Raw genomic sequence first — 12,031 nt, 5'->3', positions numbered from 1 at the left:
TACTGGCACACCAGTGCTCGGTGCTTTACCCATTTCACGGCACTCCTGGCACACGGTGCTGCAGGAGCCCGCGGTGCCATAACCTGCCACATCCCGGGTTCCCTGCCTGGTGCGGAGAGGGGCAGCCTGGCCGCAAGAGAGGGGGTTTCTGCAGCCCTGGTGCCCCACGGCTTTCCCCACAGCAGGCAGGGGCAGACGGGGTGCTCCCTCTCTGCTCAAAGCCCATGTCCACCCAGCACCGAAGGGCAAAGCCGGACGGCTCTCCTGCGGCATCGGTGCCTGACCCAGCCGGTCGCCCTGGCCAAGCGGCACCGTCGGCCACGGGCTGGGGCCAGGGCCAGGCATGGCTCACTGCTGCTCGCTCAGCAGAGCCCCCGCGCCACAGAGACACAGGTAACCCCGGCCATTGCTTGCCGCGGTGCTGAGCTCGACCCCGCTCAACGCTGCTGGGCTTGCATACCCCAGGCTGCACAGGGCCTTTCCGTGCCGAGAAGCAGCACCGCGCACAGAAGGGCATGCCTGCTGCCGGGCAAAACCCTCCGGATCAACCAACATGCCCACGCCGTCGTAGTAAAACATTTATTTGTTCAGGTGATATAAGCTACCATGTTTACAGTTTGTGAACTCACCACTGGCAACATTTAACATGACTTGGGACTGCAGCTGTTGCCACCAGATTTTTCATCATAATTTTTAGTTTTATAAAAACCTTGGACACCAGAAAAAAAGGTATTTAGACTTAATGTGGCAGATGGGAGATGGGCAATCTGTGAACAGGGGAAGAAAGTTTATCTGATGCAGCCAACCTCAACAGCCTCTTGGCTTCGGCTGCAGCTTCAAGTAAAGGTTTCGGTGGGGTGAGCACGGTGCGACACGTTAATCTTCGGTGAGTTGGAACCGTATTGTTTTCTGCCGAGTAAGAACGTCGGTGGCAACGTTTTCGGGGAGCGGAGGCGGGCAGGCGTCCTGCGGATCGGCCCCGGCTTCTGTGCAAAGAGACAAAACAGAGACGGTGAGGGGACAAGGAGCAGGATCCGGCCCTTCCTCGCCGCCGAAGCCAGCCTGCCGCGGGGCAGGCGGCACCAGGAGGTGCATGGTGGGGCCAGCCCGAGCACCGCACTGCACCGACAGCCCTGGCAGCTGCCCGCAGAGCCGCCCCGGGCAGCAGAGCCTGCCTTCGGCCCCGGCACCCCGCCGGCTCGGGTGCCGCCAGCACTGCGGGGCCGGGGCGCAGCAGGCAAGAGCGCGGTGGCTAACGGGAGAAAGGGTTTACGGCACCCGGCATCCCCCGCCTGCGGCTCAGCCAGCCCCCCGCCAGCCAGCTTCCGCACCAGCTCTAAGTGCTGGTACAGCAGTGCTGCTGCTAAAGGGAAAGCCAAACTAACAAAAAAACCTCCCCAAACCCCAGCAAAGCTCATTGTTCCAGAATCAGAGAATTTTCCAGTTTCTAGATTTGCTTCTGCCCTCATTCAGGCCAAGCTTTTTTCCATGGCAGGGATTTCAAACTCTTTGCATAGCTTCATAGGTTTGCACAGAACTGAAAACACCAGAACGGAGCAGTGGATGGGCACGAGCCCAGCACTTGCCTTCGTGAGGTTTACATACAAGAGAAAAAGCCACCGTAGAGAGAATGCACAGATGTTTAATTGTCCTGCCCTGAGCTCCCACATCGTTTCCATCAATCTATGGCATAGCGGACAGCCCATGGGGCAGCTGTTTTTCCACAGGAGGAGCACTGCCTTGCCGGCGGTCCCACCGTGCCCAGCCTCTCTCCCCGCCACCCCGGCACAGCTTGACTTACCTTACAGAATGCAAAGCTGCAGCTGCGGTATGTAAATACAAACTAGACACCACATTTTAAACTTGGTTTGCTGTGGGTTACAGCTCCCAGCTGCCTACAGATTCCAAAGCTCAGGTCTGGCAGGGGGTCCCTGCCGTGCCCACACCGCGGGCAGGCTGGTGCTGCCCTCCACCGCCCCCTCCGAGGGCCTCCGGGGAAACCAAGGGGGCCAGGGCCACAACCCTTACTGGGTTTCCTCATTTCCCTCTTCCAATGGAAATTTCCCCTGCAGAGGCAATTGCGCAGCTTGCACAGAAGACACGGTGGGCACCTCTAGGGAAGCCGTCTGGCACGCACACATAAAACTGGCGGTCCGGGAGGAAAACCAGCTCGGCACCAGGCTGGGCACACCAACTTGGTCTCAACTTCCAGACTTATGAAAAGAATGCTTTCTAAAGTGCAGTGCTTGAAACGACCTGAGGTGACACAGCTTATTCCAGTACGACAAAAACAAGAGCTTATTCTGTTCATTTTCACACAAAGTTTCCGACGTGGGGTCTCTCTGCAGCCAGCGATGTGCCACGTTTGCTTTTTTCCCTTTTTAGTTTCCTTCCTTCCAAGCTAAGCTTCCTTCTTTCTACAGCAGCAGCCTTCACGCCTGGCTTTTGTGAATAAATCAATTATATTAAAAGTCTACAGTCAGCAAGACCAGTACAATTTGCCTTTTGTTGGTCTTGCATAACTGATGCCAGGGTGTAAGTGCTTTAACCCGTACCACTTCAGCCCCACTAACCTGCGCACTTTTGTTTTGTGGACGTCACTGTTGTGAAAGCAAGACCACAGCCACGTTCAAACAGTAAAAGTCAGTACAGGGCACATGTATTATTCACAGAGTTGATTTAATCTGACATTCAGTGCCTAATGAGATGTACCTGCCCGCAGCCTGCACGGAAGGAAAGACAACACTGCTGGCTGTGTGGGGTCGGCTGGCGGCTGCCCAGAGGGACGATTGGCGACAACGGCAGTGGGGGGGTGTAGCACTACAGAACGACCTGCAGAAGGAACCGGCACTTTGCCGCCTGGAAGCCCCAGCTGGGCAGAGGTGCTGTGGTGGGTTACTTACCCAGCACGGGCCGGATCCGGCAGCACAGGCTCTGGCACCAGGTCCAGACACCCCAACATGCAGCAAGGCATGCAGAAACACATTTGCAAAGGGAAAATATGGGATACGTGTTTTCTGTAAGCAGGACCCTTTTGACTTTGCCATGGTTTGCTTCTTTTACACCAGAACTTTGGCCAACATAAAATTAATTACTACGTCACCAGGGGAAAGGCACTGTGTGATTTTGTGGCTGTTGTTGCTGCTTTAGGAGAGCAATAGCACACCCCTGGTTGCAAGCAGCACCCTAGAACAGGACAGTAACTGTTCTTGAGCTATTGCAATGCCGACAGATGTTGCCACTCTGTGAGCGGCACCTCCGAGACTTCAGTTCCTTTCGATTAATAGGAAGAGAAGCGATAGTAAGTGATAGCGGCTGTGACCATTACTTCTGCTGGTTCTATCAATTACTGGGGGAAGAAACGCAATCCCTCTCTGTGCAGGGTGCCTGCTGTGGCTCTGGGTACAGTTTCGCAGCAGCACCGGGGGGGCTACGTTGCGCCTTCTCAAGGGCACGCGCGCAGTGAGTGCTGGATGCGGCAGGACTGTCAGCCGCCACGGCTCAGTGTCGCTCCGCCGTCCTGGGATGCTCAATGCCAGGCATGCGTCTGGCTCCGTGACCGTGCCCAGGTGCCTAAGGAGTTCCTGGGAGATGCTTTGTGCAGTCCCGAAGCAGCGACCAGCGGGGCTTTCATGGTCCCCGGGAGGCAGGAGCATCCCTGTGCTGCTGGCAGCCAGCCTCGAGCCTCCAGCAGCTTTGCAGCCGGCGGGGACGAGACGAGCTTGCAGCAGCACCTCGGCAGGACCCCTCAGGCAGGCAGCGTGCCCCAGCAGCAGCCACCCTGCGGCGGTGCGGGCAGCGGGGGCTGCCGGGCCCTTCCCAGCCAAAGTGGCGTGTGCCCGGGAGCCGTGTCCCCTCTCCCAGGCAGGGACGTGTGGCTGTCACTTTCCAGTTCACTCTTCATTATCGCAGGGCTGCCCGGGTGTGTGGGGAGGGCCGTCAAACACACGGGAACACGCTGGCAGAAATAAAGCCACATTGGCACCCAGAGCGGAGCAGTACCATATATTCACTGTAAAGAACATGCCCAGAACACAAGCAGAAAGGCAGCACAGAAAACAACTAACACAACAAACTTTCCACCCGACAAAGGCCTGCTTCTCCATCCGAACACGGTTTGTACCAGCCCTCTTTAACACAACACGTATGCTCTGAGAAAAGGATTACGAAAAGGTGTCAGAGGAAGCATGTGCCAGCAATTTAAATAAGAGTAAATAAATTTCTGAATTAGCTTCTCCTCCTCCGGTGCTCGTGAAAAAAAGACACCATCTCATGGCTAAAACCTCGGTTAATCTATTTTCGAGAAGCATCACAAGGAGCAGACCCGCAGGCTGGGTGATGCCCTGAGGTTTGTCCTGGTCCAAGTCTCTGCAAACTCCCGTCTGCAGCCTGGGGTGAAGCCAGGACTGCAGCACCAGGCCAGCCGCAGACCATCGCGCCCCCCCATCCCCCCGACACCCCCAGGACTGCCCCATGTGTCAGCACCCATCGCCCACAACAGGGAACACTCTGCTTGGGTTTATTGAACTCATATGCTCATTTCTGAAGCATTAGAAGATGTTGCAGTACTGCACTCTGAAGAAAGACACACCAATGTTATTCTGAACAAGGAATATCTCAGCACTTTTTCTGCCTCAAACTGTTGGCAACCTCTGGTTTTGCAGAACAGAAAGGACAGAGAATTTCCTCCTTCACAAGGCTTTCCACACTTTGACTGAATCAAGCCTGAATAAAACAGAATGTCCTGCTGCACAGTTACTCCAGTGGAAATGGCAGATTTCATGCCCAGTGCATTCCCAAGGGACTCTCCTCTCTGCCGAAGAGAGAAAGCTGCACGAGACGAACCCTCAGCTATCCAGGTCTAACTGTTCCTACACTATTAGCAGAGAATTAAATCAAATGCAGGGACATATGGTCCTTCTAAGCTGCTTATACAGATGCATTGTGGAAGGAACACTCAGCTTCAGTGTTTAGAAATGATTCCTTTGAGTAAAAAATTAAAAATATAAAAATAAACCTCCCTAAACCACAAGAAGCTATTAATATTTTAGCACTTTCACAAAACATTAGACACATTTACGTCCAATTTTAGACAACATATAAAGCATTTTCATTTGATGTTTTTAAAATGCACGATTAAAACAAATACCTCAGCAGAAAACCTTTAAAGCTATCTCCGTACCCAACCACAAAGTGAAGGTACTGTCTGCAGAGAGCAGCTCCTCGCTGGGGCACAGAAGCACTCCTTTTTCCCATGTTTGACAATGCCTTCATTGCCAGACTACCAGAACTTGGACAAATACATCACTGCCTCTGACAGTGCACTACTTTAATAGCTAGTTTCTGTGCATACAGCCCCTCGAGAAGAATGCGGACTTCCAGAGAAATCTAAGGAGGGATTTTTTGTTTGGTTTTTTTTTTTTTAGCTTTTCCAGCAGGAAGCGGGTACTCTAATTTTGAGGCTTCGTTTCCTTTTTGGTCTCTGCATTTCCCAAGGGAAGTAAAAGGGCTTTCTAAAAAAGAAACAGCCTCTTCTTTTTATGTCCTTTACACCACCCCCACCCCGACTCTGTTTTTCCACGACAAGCAGTAAAACCACCGAGAACAACCCACGACGGCTGAGAGCAACAGGAGTCACCCAGCGTGCGCATCAGTCCCAACCGAGCTGCAGGGCCTGGGAGGCAGAGACCGGGGGCTGCGGGGAGACGTTCCTGCCACGAGACGTTCCCTGCCGGGAGATGCTCCCGGCCGCCACTGCTCTGGGGCCAGCCTGCTGCCCTGGTTAGAGCGAGGGTGTCTGCTGGCATCTGCCGGGGTCACATTGCTCTCAAGAAGAAGAACACAGGACGTAAAATTTAACTGTTTATCACTTTAATGGCCACAAAGCCCATATCAACCTATTATTTGGCATCTGAGTGCACTAACGTTGCGGAGTTAAGCTGTCTCTAATTTAAACACAATAACCATATGAGTTTAACTAATATTAATTGTAGACTTTTCTTCAGAACGAGCAGAGCAGCAGAAGCACGTCTGCCATCCTCACAACGTGAGGTTTTCAACTGCTATCCCCTATTGCCATACATTTACAACCTTACGTGGTGGCCTGAAATTATTCTATCACACACACCACAAACAGGAGGTTAAAGTTGAGACCATCTTCCAGTCCCTTCATCGTGCACAGGGATTAAAAAGAACTGAAACAAACTGTAAGAGTTTACAGGAAATATGCCCAAAAAAGTCTAGGAAAGAAGGGGATGACCATCATCATCCCGATCAATCATCACTATGAGTCACTGAATGGCTACATACCCCCCTGCTGTAGCCCTGCCCTGCAGTACTGGGGTCAACCTGCCAGCCTATGCTCGCTGTCCTGCTCTCTGTCCTGCTCTCTGCCCTGCTCTCTGCCCTGCTCTCTGTCCTGCTCGCTGCCCTGCTCTCTGTCCTGCTCGCTGCCCTGCTCGCTGCCCTGCCCGCTGCCCTGCTTGCTCCCTTGCTCGCTCCCCTGCTCTCTGCCCTGCTCGCTGCCCTGCTCTCTGTCCTGCTCTCTGTCCTGCTCGCTGCCCTGCTCGCTGCCCTGCTTGCTCCCTTGCTCGCTGCCCTGCTCTCTGCCCTGCTCGCTGCCCTGCTCTCTGTCCTGCTCGCTGCCCTGCTCGCTGCCCTGCCCGCTGCCCTGCTCTCTGCCCTGCTCACTGCCCTGCTCTCTGTCCTGCTCTCTGCCCTGCTCGCTGCCCTGCTCGCTGCCCTGTTCTCTGTCCTGCTCGCTCCCCTGCTCGCTGCCCCTCTCGGCTCTCTCCCCCGCACCTGAAGGCGCCAGCACTCTGCCTGGAGCTCAACCAAGTCACATTTCCCTGCCCCAAAGGAGGTCTGCAGGACTGCAGCGATGCTTGCCGCTGCAGCTGGGGTACGGGGCTGCTCCCGCATTTCCCGTAGGCTGCCCTCGCCCACGTTTCACACCTCCACGCACCTGCGCTGTCGGGAAGGGGACAGCCTCCGCTGCACTCACTGCCTGCCGGGGTGGGGGCCAGCTCTGATAACGGAGCCGCAAAACCAAGCCTCGCGTGGGTTGGGAGCAATGGGCAGACACCTGCCCTGACGGCTGGTGCTGAACGGCAACTTGTTTTTCCAGCATTGGCACTAGGCAAAGCCATTGCCGTGGCAGCCCCCGGGCTCTTGGACGGGGCTGGGCCGGGACCGAGGAGGGTGCCCTGAGAGCCGGTGGCCACTGCCGCCACTGGACCCAGCGCCACGGGGTGAGGATGCTCGGGGACCGCGGGTCAGGCACCCTCTCGGGGAGACCCTGCGGCAGAGCCCTGCCGCTCCACCAGTGCCCAGCCCCAGCGAGCCAGACCCTGGCAAGAGGAGAGGGACCCTTGGCCCCGGCACCCTCCTCCTCCTCCTGGCCCCCATGGTGGGACCTGCCGAGCGGCACCCACGGGCCCCAGGCACGGGTCCTGGGCGGGCAGTTACCGCGAGGCTGGCTGGTGTACGGAGTGAATATTTTATTTTACACAACATAACAACACAGCGTTGTTGTTTCTGTACAGCATCTGCCTAAAAACAAAGGCAACACCATTGTCACGGAAAAGAAATATACAGTCTGACCGTTTTAAAAAATATCATTTTACTGATTGATCCAGAAGTGGTTATTTGTTAGCTTGGAGGAAATTTCATTTCCTTTATAAAAGGCTTTTTCTGTGAAAACTCTCTCTTTTGTTTTCTGCTACTGCAGAACCAGGAAGCCAGTCCTAGAGTAGGGAAGGCACTGGTGCTGTTTCATGCTTTTTTTCACCCCTTAATCTTTTTTTTCCTTTTTTTTTTTTTAATCTCTGAATGTTGCCTTCTGTTTTGATATTAAATAAAATCAAATGAAAACTAAATAAAACCCTGTGTGCACTGGGTGGCTTATACAGAACCCCGCATGAACAAGCCATTAATCAGCGAGACAGCAGCGGACTTCCAAATCCAATTCCCCGGGAGAGGGAGTTTCACACAACGTTTGGTGTTTTGTTTTTCATTAAAATAAAATAAAAAAAAAAGAAAAAAAAAGCAGGTCACACAGTGCTTTCCAATATCCACTCAGAACTGGAGAAAGTTGCTTTTCCACTATCCACATCAGAGCTGTCTGACTGGACTAGCATCCCGTTCATGGACATGCTCCTTTTGGACCGCAATCCACCTGCGCCCCAGGCGCTGCCGAGGCGGCGGGACTCCATCAGCTCGCCGCCCAGGGAGAGCCTGCGCTTGGCTCGGGATGCGTCAGCTGGCAAAGTGAGGAACTTACTTGGCTTTGATTGTGCTCTTTTGTACGTGGGGGCCCCTTTGACAGAGTCGGGGGGACGGCTAGCTAACTGCAGGGCAGTGGAGTTATTTCTGTTAGTGTTTTGGGACTCGATACTGCTGACAGCTTCACTCTGCGGCTCGCTGCTTGGCTTTGGCCCCGGCTTTCGCTTCTGCTTCTGGGAGACAGAAGTGCTGGAAGTCCAGGCGGGAGGCAAAGCGGAGGTAGTGGTGGCCGAGTCCTGGCTGGAGCCGGTCTCCGGTGACTGCGTCACGCCGTCGCTGGCAGCCTTGCAGCACTGGATGACCTCTTCGTGCCCGACAGCCTGCTTGGACATCGACTGCGACAGCACCCCGCTGCAGCCCTGGATCTGAGCCCCGTTCGTCTGCGAGTACACGTTGCTGACCTTGGTGGCCTTCTGCTGCCCGTTGTTGTTACACACCTTGTAGCGGATCATGAGGATGATGATGAACACAAGCACGGAGGCCACGATGATCCCACCAATGATGATAATCATGGTCCCACCCAGGAACTGGGACTGCATGAAGTGGCAGCGCACGTAATCCTGCTCGGTGGTGAACTGCGTGCAGCCCACCACCCTGGTGGCGGTGAGCGAGGTGATCCCATCATCATAGATGGCCAGGACGCAAAGGTCGTACACAGTCCCAGCAGCCAGGTTGTTGACCAGGAAGGTTTTGCTCGTGGGAGGTATCATTCTGGGGGAGAAGGAAACCAGCGTGAGTGAACCTGCCAGACCCGCAGGCACCTCCCCGCCATGCGCGGCAGCCCCGGCCGTGGTGAGCACCACCGGGGCTCGGCTCCTCTGCTCCTGCCGCCACCCCCGCAGGGCTGCTCGCCGTCCCGGCAGCAGCTGCTGCCCTGCGTTTGGTGCAGCAGCAGCCGCCGCCAAGCCCCTGGCATGGCTTGGCATCGCAGAGGCCCCCAGGAGAGTGACCACGTCAAAAACATAAAAAGAAATTAGCAAGCACAGACAGTTTTGAACAGTGTGACTGTTACACCCAGCAGCACAGAGCCTCTCTGCCAGCACACCAGCACGGACACCTCCAGAAAGTGCTACGAGGAATGCATTTACAGACACCTTTCTGCCCGTGTTTTCATAAAGCTGAGAGCGTTAAGATCCATTTAACTCCTCTAACTTTACAACCTTTCTGCCAATCAGATTAGTTCAGAGGATTAGAGGTCTGTCTGGATTATCTAAAAATAACACCGTTCAAGGTAATTTCCCTATTTGCGAGTAGAAAATTGCATGAGTCTTTCCCGAGGTTCCCACCATCTGCTGCCACAGGCAGGGGTCTGAAATTCCTGCTGCTGCGGCGGAGGGGGATGCCCAGAACGGGGGGCAGCAGGTCAGCACCAAGCAGCCTGGCAGGGCCCCGCACAGGCGGGCTGGGGCTGCCTTACCTGTAAACAAGGGAGTCATCGTAAGTACCGTTGTACTGGATTTGGAACATACGTATCCCAGGTATATTCCTCTGAAAATTGAATTTCAGCAGAGCAGTAGAGGATGTTGCTTCCGCAACGACCACCTTCTTATCTTGGCTGACTTTCGTATCCCCATTGCTACTGCTCGCGTTGGAGCCCGACTTGGTGGAAGTGGAGATATCTGAGGAGCCGGGGTCAGGCTCGTGGATGTGGTTCGTGCTGTTCAGCAAGTGGGGGAGTTTGATGATGTGCAGGTCTACCGTCTGCGTGGCCTCCCCAGCCGGATTGGAAGCAATGCAGGTGAAGGAGCCTGTATCCTTCACCGTCGTTATAAGGATGTCGAGCGTCCCGTTGTCGTACACCACGGACCTCGTTGCGTTTGAAATCAGTTTGCCCTCGGGTGAAATCCAATGAATTGCTGGTTCAGGGTCCCCCCGGGCCTTACACCGCAGTGCTGCCCGCTGGCCCTCCAGCACCCGCAGCTCGTGGGTGTGCCGGGTGATGAGAGGAGGCTCACACAAGAACTCCTCCTCGGGGATCGACCAGAAGTACCGGCCGGACAAGAGCGTGGGAGAAGCACACGTCTCCAGGTCGTCTTCCCTCGAAAGACGCCTCAGCCACAAAAGCTCACAGTTGCAATGCAAAGGGTTCCCACCAAAGCTCAATGCAAAAGTCGAGGGGCTGATAATTCCTGAGGTTGCTAGTACCTGAGCTCGCTGGAAGAGAGGATCAGGCGGTAGCTTCTGCAGTTTGTTAGACGTGACGTCCAACCTGGTCATCTTGTGGAGGTGGGAGAACGTCCCCTTAGGAATATGATCAATCATGTTGTGGTCTAGACTGAGAGTGTGCAAACTAACCATCTTCTCCACCGCATCCCAGGGGATGGTTTCCAGATTGTTGTAAGACAAATCCAATTCCTCAAGAGCTAAAACATCATCAAAAGCTGTGGAAGAAATTAAAGTCAGCTGGTTGTTGTTAAGTATCAAGTGGTGAAGATTGGAGAGTCCACTGAACATGTCATTAGTGATTTTAGTCAATCGGTTGCTGTTCAAATGCAAAGCCCGCAAATTGCGCAAATCAGCAAATGCGTGAGGTGTAATAAAACTGATTGTATTCCTGGACAGTGTCAGGTCCACCAGGCTGGTCATATTGGCAAAGTCTTTCCTTTTAATGTTTGTAACAAAGTTGTCTGCCAGCCTTAACTCCACGGTCCTCCTGTCAATGTTGGGAGGAACAAATAAGAGCCCTTTCTTGGCACAAAGGGTGGCAAGGTTCGGAGACAAAATCTGACAGACACAGCGCTTTGGGCAGATCTGAGCTCTCACCGCTATGCCAATGAACAGCAGAAACAAAAGCAGTTTTTCCATTGTAGATCAGGTTCAAGAGCCTGTAAGGGAGAGCAAACGTCTGTTAGTCTCTGCAAGATGAGCAAACAACAATAAAAAAGTAAAGACAAACTGTCTGTGGTTAAATCATGAAACTGAAGCTCATGTAAGTGTGTCATCCTCATCCTGTCACCTGATGTCTTTATCATTCTCTGTATCCTGACATAAGAGCTTCTCTACAACCTTCCAGAAGAACAACTGAGAGATAGGTATGTTTACATATACACATATATACACACAGACACTCATATACAAATGACAACGCAATTTGGAAGCAGCTGGTGGCACCGCACGTGGCGTCAGCAGTGCCTTTCGGGCCCCTCCTGCTAGAGCTAATCCCCGCCGTGCAATGCCCCTCTGCTCCAGGCGCTCAGCTTTCTGACAGATGCTCCTGACCTCATGGTCTGGAGTTACTTTGCCATAATACCATTATGTACTGAAAACGAGGGATGTTTCATGTGTGCTTTACTTGCTAAGCTAAAACTCTCAGCGGCCTCTAAATCATGGCAATTCAATGGGTTTGTAGCCATCTCCACTGAACATTTAAGCTCTTAATGCTATTTTCAGAATAAACTCAGAAGGAGCTAATTTTATGTCATTCAAAACCCAAAAATGCAAATAAAACAAACAAACAAAAAAAACAAGAAAAAACCCCACAACAACCAGGGATCTAAATAAAAATGGAACATGGGCTAATTTTGGATCATTGCTGTTTTCCCGGCTGCCACAGCCAGCAACGCTGCACTCTTCTCCCAAAAAGCCTGACACTTCAATTAGCCTTATCTCTTACATTGCCAGATCCAGGATCCTCACAGAGTATGGAAACAAGGAAGATAACAACAGTGCCCACACCAGCTAAATGAGATCATCTATCAGTGACTACACCAAAAGCTCCGCGAGAGCTGCGGTGCCGGTTTCTGCGCAG

General features: G+C 53.4%; 1 protein-coding gene across 4 annotated transcripts in view; it reads right to left on the bottom strand.

The window, feature by feature from the left end:
- Window positions 1–565: 565 nt before the first annotated feature.
- Window positions 566–12,031, bottom strand: part of LRFN5 (leucine rich repeat and fibronectin type III domain containing 5) — a 61,292-nt gene continuing 49,826 nt past the window's right edge. For 3 of the 4 annotated variants that reach the window (XM_069782999.1, XM_069783000.1, XM_069782998.1), the window contains exons 2-3: window positions 9,701–11,108; window positions 7,485–8,994 (exon numbers count right to left, since the gene is read on the bottom strand). In XM_069782999.1, coding sequence (XP_069639100.1) covers window positions 8,052–8,994; window positions 9,701–11,088 — 2,331 coding nt within the window. In that variant the 5' untranslated portion in view covers window positions 11,089–11,108 and the 3' untranslated portion in view covers window positions 7,485–8,051. Of the gene's footprint in view, window positions 987–7,484; window positions 8,995–9,700; window positions 11,109–12,031 lie in introns of those variants that run through there. The other variant, XM_069783001.1, reaches the window with a different exon arrangement.

This window comes from Haliaeetus albicilla, chromosome 5 (genome assembly GCF_947461875.1).
Source record: "Haliaeetus albicilla chromosome 5, bHalAlb1.1, whole genome shotgun sequence".
In the NCBI taxonomy this organism is placed as follows: Eukaryota; Metazoa; Chordata; class Aves; order Accipitriformes; family Accipitridae; genus Haliaeetus; species Haliaeetus albicilla.
This window is presented reverse-complemented; position numbering and strand designations above follow the sequence as displayed.